The sequence below is a fragment of the Cydia strobilella genome, chromosome 3 (assembly GCF_947568885.1).
Source record: "Cydia strobilella chromosome 3, ilCydStro3.1, whole genome shotgun sequence".
NCBI classification, from domain to species: domain Eukaryota; kingdom Metazoa; phylum Arthropoda; class Insecta; order Lepidoptera; family Tortricidae; genus Cydia; species Cydia strobilella.
In genome coordinates this window covers 22,297,272-22,312,049 of record NC_086043.1, presented here as the reverse complement: position 1 = coordinate 22,312,049, position 14,778 = coordinate 22,297,272, and the positions used below count along the sequence as shown (strand labels likewise).

The 14,778-nt window shown below is 39.5% G+C and overlaps 1 protein-coding gene across 1 annotated transcript in view; it reads right to left on the bottom strand.

Moving 5' to 3' along the window:
- Positions 1-2,198: 2,198 nt before the first annotated feature.
- The window catches only part of LOC134756114 (chorion peroxidase), a 79,070-nt gene continuing 66,490 nt past the window's right edge, over positions 2,199-14,778 (bottom strand). Inside the window, exons 5-14 of the mRNA XM_063692927.1 lie at positions 11,171-11,376; positions 9,997-10,167; positions 9,148-9,306; positions 7,856-8,074; positions 6,974-7,171; positions 6,446-6,582; positions 5,845-6,012; positions 4,902-5,125; positions 3,169-3,335; positions 2,199-2,428 (exon numbers count right to left, since the gene is read on the bottom strand). Of these exons, the coding sequence (XP_063548997.1) occupies positions 2,262-2,428; positions 3,169-3,335; positions 4,902-5,125; positions 5,845-6,012; positions 6,446-6,582; positions 6,974-7,171; positions 7,856-8,074; positions 9,148-9,306; positions 9,997-10,167; positions 11,171-11,376 (1,816 nt within the window). The 3' untranslated portion in view covers positions 2,199-2,261. The remainder of the gene's footprint in view (positions 2,429-3,168; positions 3,336-4,901; positions 5,126-5,844; positions 6,013-6,445; positions 6,583-6,973; positions 7,172-7,855; positions 8,075-9,147; positions 9,307-9,996; positions 10,168-11,170; positions 11,377-14,778) is intronic.

Here is a 14,778-nt window from a genome sequence, read left to right as displayed (position 1 = left end):
AAGAGACTGAGAGGTGAAGGTAGAGGGTATTAGTGTTTGGGGGGTTTGAGGTTGGGGGTTGAGGGGAGGTGAGTTTATGGGTCGGGGACTGAGGGGTTGGGAGTTAAGGGATTGGGGGTTAGGGTTAGGAGTTAAGGGGTCTGGGGTTAGGGGTCGGGGAATGGCGGTTGAAGGGTTGGTGGTTTAGAGTCGAGGGGTTCAGTGATCAGGGGTTGATGTGCTGTGAGGTTGAGTGATCGGGGGGTTTGAGGGATTGGGTCAGTGGGGGCGGAGAATGGATTTAGTGACAGGAATGATTTCCCAGACGGACTCGAGGAAAATTCTGATTATTTAATAAAGTTTACGAATTTACAGATAAACATGATTATGTTTTTCATTCATGCGTCACGCTCTTAACAATGTCTTAAAACTAAAAATGGAAAAATAAAAACTTTTATAAAAAAAAGATAAACCGACTTCAAAAAGGATGAAATAAAATATTATCCTTTTTAGGGTTCCGTGTTTAAGTATATGCGTTACCAACTGATATGTTTGAAGTCGGTGCCAAGCCAAGTACTCCAAGTAGTAACAATACCAGTCAAAAATAATCAGCTTAATGTCTATAAATCCCATTACAACTGTACAAATATTATAAACGTGAAAGCAATTATGTCTGCCTCTTTGCTACCTTTTCATGGCTAAACAACTGAACCGCTTTAGCTGAAATTTTGCATGAAGGTTCCTTGAATTGTTTTATATTTTGAAATGTAGTCCTCTGGATAAGCGACAGAAAATAACTCAGTCCCAATCCCACACTTGCGTGCTATGACTGTTTAAGAACAAGTAAGAAATGCTCTTTAAAAAAATACGACGACAAAACGTATTAGATTTACACTAACGTGCCGACAAGCATGGTACGAACTGCGCCAAGAAGGTTCAACCGTGTGTTCTGTTCTGAGGTCTAAAGAAAGTTCGTTTATTGTCGTCGTGTAACGCTGCGTCTTACATAGGCGAACACTCGCGAACGCGAAGCGAAGCGACGCGGCACGGCGCGGCCGGCCCAAGGCGTTCGCGTTCGCAACGAGATCGCCCACGTAGGACACTTCTATATAGGTATCAAAGGATTAATTAAGGCGCCGTGCCGCGCCGCTTCGCATTCGCGTGTTGTTCGCCTACGTAGTAAGGTGCGTTAGGTAATCCAACGTACATACTTATATAGCCGCATCTTTATCGAATTGCACCAAAATCACTATGAATATATGGTTTAAAAGTTGGCTTGGCACCGACTTCAAACATATCAGTTGGTAACGCATATACTTAAACACGGAACCCTAAAAAGGATAATGTTTTATTTCATCCTTTTTGAAGTCGGTTTATCTTTTTTTTATAAAAGTTTTTATATAATATGTTGTATTAAAATAATACCTAATTCGAATTGCCGATTTTGTTAAAAAAATTGCCAAATATGTGACGTCACACCAGGGGGGGGAGGGGTTTGCCAAATTTGACCAGGTGTGACAAGGAGGGGTAAAAGAATCTTCAAATTCGTGTGATTTAATTTATGGATGACCCCTTAGTTTAGATGGGCTCGATCTAACGGCTGACAAAACAAATCATCAGTTTATTACACCATGTCGTCATTATATCGGCTTCCTGATTTTAAATTGGCTTGACGCCAAGTAGCCACGCCTTTGTTGTCAAACACCTAATAACTATTATATAATTTGTCAAATCTGTGACATTACAAAGAGACAGTACCACAGTGTTACAGTTTACAGTGCAATGTGGAATGTGGAAGGGCGAATCCAAATAAATATACGTTTTCATAATTACTTCTAATCTGAACATGAATTGGATGATGAAGATATGAAGTGGGGTTTAGTTGATTAGTCTAGCAAAATCATGCACCTGCGGTGGCAGCATGGTTCCATTTTTATCGCCTGTCACTTTCGCACTTACATACTTGTTAGAACGTGAATGCCTGGTGACAGGTGATAAAAATGCGACCGTGTTACGACCGCTAATCATTCGGGCTAGATTTGAAAAAAAAAACACTGCCCAATGTCCGTTGTCATTAGTTATTACCTTAGTAGCGCCATCTAAAGAGCTGTTTAAGAAAAGTGACTGAGCAAGGGTATAATTTTCATACGGAAAATTACGAAATTGCAATAGCGAAATTTGACTCACTTTGATAACCATCTGGAATAAACTTAGGCTTTTGGATTATAGGCGTCCACTGTAAACTTTTTGAGAGGAACACTTTTGCTTTTCTCAATATCAAACTATTCTTTCCATGGGTCCCAAACAGGTTGTGGAAGTTCTGTACAGGCCACAAGTGGATTGGTTTCCCCCACCAGCTCCATGACACGCGGCTGCGCCTGCGCCAGTAGTTGTTCGTTCGCACAGATTACACTTGCTAACGTTGTCTTGCGGATTTCTGTTAATTGCTCTGGAAGAAAGGAAATAATTAATTTTGCACTAAGTCTGGTAATTAATTTAGCCTTTTATTTCAAGAAAAAAATTAAAATGTACCGCTTAAAGCGAGATTCGAAGTAGCGACCGTATAACGAGTTCTTTTGTTCTAATCTAACGTGCTACCAGACATTACCTACTTGATTCCGGTGTTCTAAATCTCTATGGCCTATCAAATTTGGAGCTCCTAACGCCATAACTCCTCTTGCAGCTCTTGGCGTGTCTATACAAGTAAGTAGTATAAGATAGTATTAGTCGGAGTAGTCTTAAGGCGGTTCCCTGAGCCAGAAGGCGAAAAATCTCCTTATATGATCATGTTTTTCTAAGAGGCGTTGATATTCGTAGACGTGGAAAAAATATATGTAGTTCTTGACTATATTATCTTTAATATCATAGCTTCCGATACACGAGTTATGACACTTCGCTCGATACAATTAATTCCCAAAGTAACCTCTAACTCGGAATTTTAATCCAACTTTACTCTGTTATTTATTATGTGATACTATAAACAAAAAAAGAAGAATAAACAATCTTAACTTAAATAGTAATTTCATAGGCGTAGTAATTTCGATATTGTAGGGTAACGTTTTTAAATTAAATAAAAATCGACAAAATTTGATCAAAATGGACACTTGGCGCGCATGATCTTTCCCGTTCTTTCTTGCGAAATGTGACAGAGACAGCGGCAAACCGATGGAACGGAATTATGATACCTACCAATGGTAAAGCCAGAAGACTCATCCTCAGTCTCATACCAGAACCGATCTCCAACCTTGATCCTCAAGAACTGATCCGCGATGAGGCAGGTTAGCGTTGGTCCAAGGAGTCTGCCGTTCGGTTCTTCGGCTAAGGCACCAGTGTAGAGATCTATATCGTCTACGTGGCTGAAACAATAATAAACATTCAGATTTAAAAGTTTTAGTCCCCTTTAATAGACTTTGCGGTGACAAAGTGTGCAAGTGTCACACCATATTTTCGTAAAAAGGAACATGGAAACGTATATAGAAATGGCAAAACATAGCATAGCATAGCATGCTGAGATGGGGCCATTTCGTGTCACTTTATTTTCACTATGTTTATTTATTGTATGTCTATTGTCTGTGTGTTTACGAATAAAAAGTATTCTATTCTATTCTATTCTATTCTATTCTACAATGAGGTGTATTTTTGAGACGTTGGTGCTGTTAGGACAAGCCCACTAAGCAGTTATCCCTTTTAATTTCGAAGGCTTTCGTATAGGTTTTTTAAAAGGTACAAAACCCATTCTATTTGTTTTCAAAACACTTAAGACGAAAGTCGAAGACGAAGGGTCCTCCACCCGCGCGAAATCGCCTTTTCATACAAACGTAGTCCTCATTTTCCTCTCTGGATATTAACATTATTGTAAATATTTTGACACAATTTGTTGTATACCAACAAAAGCTATGTTTGTTTTTTTTTAATATTTAATTATTTCAAGAGTTAGAAGCATTTAAAAATTTGTATGAAAACTGTTTTTCGCTTCTAATTTTTACAATAATAAAAAAATCAAAAAAAGTGAAACGTAGGGCCATACATAGCTATGGTTAATATACATCAAATTATGTAAAAATATTATCCAGAGAGGAAAATGGGGACTACGTTTGTATGCGAGAAGCGGCCGTCCTCTTTCTTTTAAAAAAGTATCCAAAAGTTAAACCCATTCGATTAATCGGTAACCCTTTCAAAACATATCTAAGGATAACCACAAAGGTTACCCCTTCTACCCACCACACAACACACCACATCACACCACAACCACAAAGATAACCTTTTGGACGCCAATGACGGATATATCGGCACCGCAGGTCCAACGCCAAAGACGGATTAATCGGTCGAAGACCACAGAGCAACATAGACCACCATCACCATTAACATCTTTTATATTTCTACCTGTGGTCTGACAATAAATGTTTCATTTCATTTCATTAGACATAGGTCTTGTATATAAGAAGAAGAAACAACAAAACATATTCTCATAGACTGTAAACAGGTAGAAGTGTATAGGAGCAAATACCTAGGTAATCCATGCACACTAAAAGAGGCAACTAGCAACCTGAAGACTTTGCTAGGCTTCGTGGAGGAGCTGGGGTGGTTAGAGTAGCGCTACCTCGTTTCACGCAAAATAGGCACATTTGGATGTCGATTTGCGGAAAATGCCCAGCATAACTAACTAACTAACTAACTATAGGTCTTGTATAATCAGACATGTAAAGACGTTTAAAATAGTTTAAATCATGTTCCGTTTATCCATTGTTACTCCCACCTCCCACTACAACAAATCTCTTTAAATCTCCAAGAAAAAAACGAAGTACACAGTCTCCATGCTGCAAAACCCCTGTTACCCCTGTAATGTACACTCATCCCTGGTCATCCCTGATGGGATGTACACGGCAGGATTTTAAATAGCTTCTTCCTTGAAGAATTCTTACCTGTAAATGGTGCTGATCCGTTGCCACGACACCTCATTTAGAACTCCCTTGAGTTCTCCAAAGGTTTTCGGCCTCTGGAAACCACAATGCTCCCTCCAGGCTGGATAAGGGGGTAGACCATGGTCCCTCCCTCTCTGTATGTTGAGGGACACGAGGTCGAGGCCGCAGGGGTGCGCGGGGAGGGAGGAGTTGGTGGTGGGGCGCTCGAAGAGGTGGTTGCTTAGCTGGAAATGCAATCAAATCAAATTCTTTACACAGTAAGTAATAATAAGGAAGAGGTAAGTACTTTGAGTAGTACAGCTATCTTACGCGCGACCCCACTCGCACTGAGATAAGCCTAGACCTAGAAATGTCATTTCTCTGTGCGCTACCTGTCTTGTAATCTTGAAAATCATCATCATCATCATCATCATCAGCCTACTTTCGTCCACTGCTGGACATAGGCCATAGGCCTCTCCTATTGCACGCCATTGAGCACGATTTGCGGCTACTCTGATCTGATCCAGCTCTTGCCAATACCAGCCGTCTTTATACACTAAGGCAGTAGTAGTAAGGTAAGTGTAGTCTTGAACATCCATACTAATATTATAAATGAGAAAGAGTGTCTGTGTGTCTGTCTGTCTGTTACCTCTTCAGGCTTAAACCGCTGAACCGATTTAGTTGAAATTTGGTATAGAGATAGTTTGATTCCCGGGGAAGGACATAGGATAGTTTTTATCTTGAAAATCATCTCTTAAGAGGGTGAAAAGCGGGGTGGAATCATGGTGGAATTGAGATAATTAATGAGTTGCCTTGTGTAATTTGTATTATGCTCAAATAGAATGATTGCTATAAGACTTTCTCCAGGCACTAAACTTACTCTAGCCGCTGTTACTGGTTCCACGCAGACGAAGTCGCGGGCAAAAGCTAGTACTAAATAAATATTATAAATAGTTTCTCTTACCTCCTCAGTAACATGAGGATCTACTCCATGGACCGGCGTATTCATAGCAGAGTATACGGATTTCCGCGCTCCCGTTTCTCGGTACAGCATGTATGGGTTGAACAGCATCTCGTGAAGGTGGATGTAGTCTACTGAACCAGTGTCCGCGTCGAAGGAGTGGATTAAACCCTGGAACAATACGTAGGAGTTATAGTAAAATGTGGTCCTTGGAAGCTAGGAATAGAGATGTCATGAGCATTCAAATTAGTTTTCTACAGTAGGGGCCAGTTTGCGGTCTCGCTCCACCACATACTTTGCAAGTGTCGTCACTGATTAGTGTGACCCAGGGTTTGCACGATGGATCTGAAATGTATGGGAAGATCCGCGGATCCGGATCCAGATACGGTTAATTTCATACATTTCGGATCCAGATTGTAAACCCTAGTGACCCAGTAAAGCTAGAATGACTAGAATGTGTAAAAGTCGCCTTCATTGTTGAAATCTATGCGAGAGGAGAGGTGGAGAGTGACACTGAGAAAACAAGTACCTCAAAGTGGAATCCCAATATTCTTGGTGTAGGTAATCTAATACTCTTACATCACTCATTAACCCATACACTTACCGGCAGCAAAGTGTGCGCGAATCTGAAAACTGCTGCGGAGAAGTGATTAGCCATAGAAGCGTCCACACGAGGGCTGTATGAGTTGGAATGGCCCGTCGGCAGTAGGGACAGGTTCAGGGCCCACATCACATCGTTACCTGAAGAGACACTTGAGAGAGTTGAAGTGGATGGTGATCTTTAAGCTAACTACACTGACTTGGAGGAGCTTTAAGAAGGGTTAAAAACTGTCAATTATCTACTACAAGAGTCCCGACAACAAATTCAATCCATCGATCAAATGCCGCATGCAATAAAATATCGCATGCAATATCGGTACCTAATATTTGTAGAGTTCATATTCTGTTCAGACTGATAAATTGTTGACTAAATACTAAACACATGATTTATCTTCCCGGTTCCCACTATTTGCCGAAAGCTTCAGTCACTTCATAATTCGTATGCAGTTGCAGATATTATTAATTTGAATACTGTTTAACCATGAGTAGCATTTTGCCTATACGTACCTTGGTTCTTTAAGGTTCCACGTACCTAAAACTAATGGCAGGAACTCATTGTAGCTGATATGCTGCATCTGAGCGCCCACAATCTTTCTGGATTCCTGGTAAAGGCGCTCATCGTCCCAGCTCGGGTTGAGAGTTGAGAGGATGTTGGCGATGCGGTTGTGTTGCCGCGCCCAGACCAGGTGCATTGTGGTGAGGTGGAGGTTCTCGTTGGCTCGGTCGTCCCCTGGAAATTGAGGTAATTTAAATACCTACCTAAGTTTGACAGTCTAATTAGTAATTACACAGACCTAAAATTTATGCTTAATTACGATAGTTGACACTTGTAGGAACATTACTGTCACTCCAATAGTTGCCAGTTAATCATTGGGATCTATAGAGTGCGGCAGCAGCTCCCTTCCCTCTACGACTAGCATCCTCAGAAGCCAGAGAAGTTCCTCCAGAGAAGTTCCTAAGTTGAGCGGCGCGAGTGGGTAAATACACGAATACTATGAAATCGTTCTTTGGACCATGAAGTTGGAAAGAAAGAAGGACCATTGGACTACTTATAAAGTTACTTTTCTAATGTGAGCATTCATGAAATACTCTTATTTATGGCTTACAGAAGGGATATTCCCTTAAGTTATTAATAGTTTGGGAGCCTGAAAACCTAGCCAATATTGGAAAGAATCCTTGAAAACAGGACCGCAAGTTTTGTCGAGATGTTTAGAGGTATTTGTTCAGCAGTACCTGAACATCTATAGACTGCAATGATTATTTCAGTGTCTTACCAGTCTCAGAGCAGTCAAAGATCTGGCCAAAGTTGGGGAGAATCGTTGAAAAATGGGCCACAAGATAGATAGTCATGATAAATCTTTGTTCAACAGTCCCTAAATGTCTATTCACGGCATAGATCGTATAAATGTTTTACCAGTCTCAAAACAATATCGCCCCTTAGCGTTCATCTCGTCCGTATTGCAGCCATCATTAGGGTCCATGGACTGTGGCAGCAACTCTCTTCCCTCAACGACCAGCATCCTCAGAAGCCCTCCAGAGAAGGTCCTGAGTTGAGCGGCGCGGGATGATGAGCACCCGTAGACTGTTGAGGCGTCGAGGTAAGCTGTAGCTTGGTTCATTTGTTCTCGAGGACCTGGAACACGTATAATAAATACTGCTAAGTAGATATTAGGGACAGGTCTGTTGCGCCAAACCGTCTCATCTGTCAAAATTAAAAAAGTTTTCATATCTTTTTCTAAGAGAAGTTTTTTACCTCGCCTCTGAGAGAAGCTGATTAGTCCGTCAAGTTAGTACAGTAAGCTGCAGAGATTACTGACCACGCCGACATAGAAATTTGTTTGCAGGGTGGATCAGTTATCTCTGCAGCTTATTGTATATCTCTAATCTCTAAGACGACAGCAAGGGCAATTTTCGATTTAGAGATCTGAAATTTGAAATTTTCTATTGGGAACAGGTGGGTGGGTCAATTAATGAAAATCCTTGTGCCTTAAAAACATCAGGTTTTGTTATTGTTAAATTAAAGAAAGATTCATATCTACTTAATTTGTAGTATAGTATACTTTATAAGTGGAGTATGTTTGAAAAACAATATAGAAAAAAAGGTACAAAAAGAATCGAACCCCGGTCTCCCGCGTGACAGGCGGGGATACTTACCACTATACTACCGAAGATACCTGATAATGTAATAAAAATTACACTACACTCGACTCGTGATAAAAAAATTGCACGACTGTTGGCAATAATAAATGAAATGAACATGATAAGGCGAATTCTTATCTGTCTACTTTTACTTAATTAGCTACATTAAAAAAAAAGTTTTGTCATTTAATTTCCTTTGTGGCTACTTTTAGGTGAATCATCTACACTATAACACCAACAATGAATACTGACTATATAAGCCTTAGAAAATAGGTAGTTGAATTTTTTGTACCTAATCGAAAAAAAAAATCTACAAGGGACGCCGCAAAGCATTATGCGATAACTATCCACATATAAAATTTATGACGCAGTAGGTACAGCGCCTTCTACGACAGCTGTCGGGTTTGCGGGTACACTGTTTACACTCCTTTACATCTTGAATCTCCGTTGCATCCACAGGTATCGCATATTTGCTAAAAGTTTAGCAAATATACGATACAACAACATAACAACAACAACACAACAAAAAAATAAAACGCCTCACCATTTTCGTAACAGCAAACTCACCGAAATGACAAGTAGGCGCTGGGGCTGAACGCACGAACTCCATGCAGGTGACGTGGTAATCTTGATAGAACGGGTCTTCCGCGTCCAGAGGCACGGGGAAGCACGCGGGGTGCGGGGGCTGCGACGGGTCGCAGCAAGAAAGCGACGTGCCGTTTTCACCTGGATAATATAAACATAATCTTTGTTTTAATATCCAATAACGAAAATCAGTTCGACTTTTCCTCTCACTAGCTCGGAAAGCCGTCTTTTATCCTTTAAAACAAGCGGGTATAAACGCATTTTATCCACTAGTGGGGAAAGTAATTTGACCTTGGATGGAGCGTATAGCTTTTGACAAAATAAATATCAAAACGTAAAACGCTCATAATAATGGTTCGTTCGATATTAATTATCATTAAATAGTTTGAGAATTTAATAAAAAACACCAAATTTAGCTTTATTTAATGATTATAAGTCATTGCCTTAAAATGTGATGTGATGTTGAACGCACAAGTTGAGTCGATGCATTTTCAAAACGCATCGTCAAAAATGTATAAAAATACTCAACTTCCAGTTTTCTGTTATAATATCATTTTATCGTAAAAAATGAGTGATTCCAGTGATGAAGATGATCTAACGCCTGTGGATGTTGCACTTTCCTTGCTACAGTGAGGGGAAAAGTTTTGTGTTACACATGTATTTTATTCTCGTAAGTTGAAACACTCGCTACGCCCAGGATTCTATTTTAGAACCACTCACTTCGCTCTTTGTTCAACTATAGAATCCTTTCACTTGCTCGTGTTTCAATTCCACACTTGCGGGTAAAACACAACTTTGTTCCCTTGTATAAAAAATAACTATTACACATACCTTTGCTGAGAGCAGTGGCGGTTATATCATGGTCTATAAACTGCCCCCAGACAGCCAGCATTACGGTGAATGAGATGTCGTGAGCGTAGCTCGGCCGGTGTACTGTGACGCTAATATCCCGGGCGCTTGGTAGGGCGCTTCCGTTAACGCCTCTTCGTGGAGAGCTGATGCCTGAAAGGTACATATATAACTTTTCACATCACCAATTCGGAAAAGGGGTTTTTCTTCCCTGCTAGGAGGGATCAAAGTGGCACTTTTCTTCCCTGCTAGGAGGGATCAAAGTAACACTTTTCTGTTCTAGGACACTATTTTTACATTTTTTTGCACATTCTTTTTTTAGCTTTATCTTCAATCATCATCATTACCTCATAGGTGATATGAAAAGTTGTATGTGTCACATGGTAGCAAAATTATTTCCATCTTGGGCGTAGTAACTATTTATTAATCTGTGGCGTAACACACTTGAATCCCCCACTACGCTCAGGATTGTACTTTAGAATGCCTTGTTACTCTCGGGATCCTATTATAGAATCCTTCGCTTCGTTTTGGATTCAATGTACGCCCTCGCCGTAAATATGTCATTTTGCTCCCTTGTAACACAATCTACTATTATATATTTAGGTGATTATGGACACATGAAACATCCCCATGACCCCCCCACGCATAAGAGCTGTAACAGTTATTGGAGTTCATTTTAAATTTGGAAATTTCACGGGAGAATGCGGTGAACTATTGAATATACCAGCGATTTTAACTAAGGAAAAATGTGAACCGGGTAAGATTCGGAGCTAGGATCGCACCCGTAGCTATTCCAGAGACGACAACTAGGCAACAGGGGCTTGAATCCTTGACAAACTTCTTGTCTTCCTTACCCTAAAATATGAAAGAAAAGTAGAACAGAACTGTTTTAAATTTGTCCTAAAAAACGTACTGTCTCCATGATCACCCTCTAGTAATGGATCAGGTAACACCCTGCTAGACGGTGTTCTAGACACACCCCATCTTAGAGGATTAGCTAGATTATTGTAGCTGCCATCTTGACTTCTGAACTTGTTGCCAGAAAAACCAAAGTGTCTCCGCAGTCTGCATGAAAACTGTGTAAGGAACTGTTGACTAGATAACTCTATAAAAGGGCTCTTGGAAGGAACTTAAATATTTAAACTATAAAACTTACCATCTCCATAATCAGCAGGCAACACCCTCCTGAAAGGTGTTCTAGACACACCCCATCTTAGAGGATTAGCTAGATTATTACAGCTTCCATCTTGGCTTCTAAACTTGCTGGCAGGGCAGCCAGGAGTGTCTCTGCAGTAAGGTGGCTCTTGGAAGTGGCCGTTGGTGGCTGGACCACGGCCGATGCTGCCGCCGCGATGTGGAGAGCTGTAAGGAAGATAAATAATTTCTTTTCCCTCACTAGCTCGGAAAGCCGTCTTTTATCCTTTAAAACAAGCGGGGAAAAACGCATTTTATCCACTAGTGGGTAAAGTAATTTGACCTTGGATGGAGCGTGTTTAAGTTACAGTCCTAAAATTTATGCTTATGTCATCCTAGTTCTGTGGTTTAAGTAGCTTTTGACAGATAACAAAACGTAAAACGCTCATAATAATGGTTCGTTCGATAAATAAATGGTTTGAGAATTTAATAAAAAATACCAAATTTGGCTTTATTTAATGATTTTAAGTCATAAACCTTAAATTCCATAAGAATCATTTGTTTTTTTAAATGATGTTGAATGTAATTCTGAACGCACAAGTTGAGTCGATGCAATTTCAAAACGCATCGTCAGAAATGTCGACATTGTCAACAAAATTTTTCTCACCGGCTCCGACACGTAAAAATGCACAACTTCCAGAGTTTTCTGTTATAATATCGTATTATCGTAAAAAAAAATAGTGATTCCAGTGACGAAGATGATCTAACGCCTGTGGATGTTGCACTTTCCTCGCTATAGTGAGGGGAAAAGTTTTGTGTTACACACGGGTGCAAATGTATTTTACTTCTCGTGTGTTGAAACACTCGCTACGCTCAGGATTATATTTTAGAACCACTCGCTACGCTCGTGGTTCAACTATAGAATCGTTTCGCTTGCTCGTGTATCAATTCCACACTCGCGGGTAAAATACAACTTTGCACCCTTGTATAACAAATAACTATTATTGCTGCAATAACGGATTATTATCCGTACAAGATGACACAACACAACAAGACAAGACAACATGTACAACAACAAGACAAGACAAGATGTACGACATGCTAATACACAATAGATAATACCAGCTGTCACCTTCACTACGCATAATTTTTGTATAGGTAAGAGAAGGTGGGGTAATAACGAACATACCTAGTTTATTTTGCTCGGGGCAAGACAAACAGTATGCGGATTCCATACAAGTGTTTTTCTTGGCCCGGTGATAGTCTTACCCCACCTTACCTTACTTTCACAAAATGAACACACAGCTGAATAAACGCCTACAAAAACTGTATACATGCAGATTATCTTGAACTAAAATATACTGTTTAATAAGAAACGCTTCAGTAAAAAAATACATATAGGGTGACTAAAAAATAAGTGCATTCCCGTTGTCAGGGAGGTTTTGGGATTATACTGAGCAACTTTCACTATAGGACCAACCCTGAAATCGCGAAAAAAAATAGACAGTTTCATACATTTTGGCTAAAGTAATTTTTTTTTCGCGATTTCGTGGTTGGTCCCATAGTAAAAGTTGCTAAATAATAATGTATATGTAGGTACCTACTAAAGGTTTGCTTTTTTTCTAAATTTATATACTCCACACTACACCCAAGTATACTGTACCTATAGAATACACACTAAGGCCCCATGCGCACGGAGAGCTTAAAAAGCGTTGCATGTGCGACGCACCCATATGTAAGAGCGAGAAAGCGATATATAAGCGATATCTCTTTTCGCTCTTACTTATGGGTGCATCACACACGCAACGCTTTTGTAAGCTCTCGTGCTTATGGGGCCTTAATTGGCGTTATTCATAAACGTAATTGTTAGAGGTTTAATTTCTGTCAAGTATAGTATAAACCTTCTTACTGTAATCCTGGCCGACGGCATATGACGTGTAAATGATGTAAATGTGATTCACGTGGTTGTTGACTTCCTTGATTCTTGTTTCTTGTGCAAATAAACTCTGTTATATATATTTTTTTTGTTATAAAGTATGCTTTTAAATTAACGCATACAGTAGGTTATAGTCACCGAAAATAGATTACCGATGTTTTTAAATATGTCGAAAAGTAAAAGTAACAATTTCCCGCACGAAAAATTACGTGGACGTGAAAATTATGTCGAATGGAGATTATTATGAAAAATGCTTTGATACACGACAATTTATGGACCCGTACGTGTTAGCGGCTACGATGCGGACGACACAACGACGTCCGAGGTAATTTTATTTGTTTATTTAAACTATTTTAAACTTTTAATGAATTTGTCTTCAGGTATCTGTCATTTTGACTTATGTATTTGTAAGAAAGGAATAAAACATAATTTAACTAATTCAGGCTCGTAAAGTTTTATGAATAAGGGGATAAGTACCTATGCATAAACAAAATTGGTAATAACTAATAACAAACTGAATACAACAATTTACAAAAACAATTTTCGTCGTTCATTGCTATTTTTTTTATATCAGGCGCTAAACATAAATATACATATAAATAATTCTCGCGTTTATGTTTGAAATTTCAATATCAAATACCTAAACCGTTTTTTACATTCTAAATACTAAACTCGGTGGTTGCGAGCGGCACAGGATCGGTCGGAGTGGCGAGCCTTGGGGGAGGCCTATGTCCAGCAGTGGACGTCTATCGGCTGACATGATGATGATGATGATGAAATACTAAAATGACAGTTCAATTGTTCCAATTAGATAAACCAATCTCTCATTTAAGTACAAAATTGATACTAAGCAATGCAAGCTAAGGAGTAGAGGTAGAGAGTCCATCCTGTATGGGGTACTGCTACTGGTATATAGGTGTAGGTATAGTAGATATCATCGTATATCACATCGTTTATTTTCCTAATAGGATTTTACAATCGCTTTATGAAGTCATTTTCATAAAAATTAAATATAAATTGGTAAATCGAACTTTAGTATCAGATATAATATAAAATATCGATTGTTTTTATTGTTTGTAATCCAGTGTCCGATCGAAACGTTAGACTTCCCTGTTGGTAACCGAGAACAGCCCGCGAAACCCGATAGGGCTTAACCAACTGGAGTGTGAACGTGGCTTGGCCATACAACATGTAGGCTTTTTCGCTTTTTTATTCCTACATCTAGTGCCGAATTAAAACATATTGACGTCCTAACCCTAAACATCTCTAGACTATAGATCTTCTTTCTCCGGGTTGATTGGCTTTGACTCCTGAGATTGCGCCCCAGCAACGGTTGAAATTGGTTATTGGTTCGGTATTGTCAATTCCTATTACTAAATCTACGTTATTTTAAGTTTAGAAATCCATTTTCGATTTAGTATTGATTCTACATAGCCTACATAGGTGTATAACTCTTGCATAAGGTAAGGTGGAGTAAGATTAATAATTAGCGGGGCAAGACAAACAGTATGAGGATTCCATAAGTGATAGTCTTACCCCGGTGATAGTCTTACCCCACATTACCTTAGCTCTCACTGCATCTGAGAACCGTATCAAGTTTATTTTTTAAAGAATATGCCATGCCCCAGGGCGTGGGTTTGCGTCCGTTTAAGAACAGGCAGGCGTTTAGTAAATCTTAATTTTGTTAAAGTTTT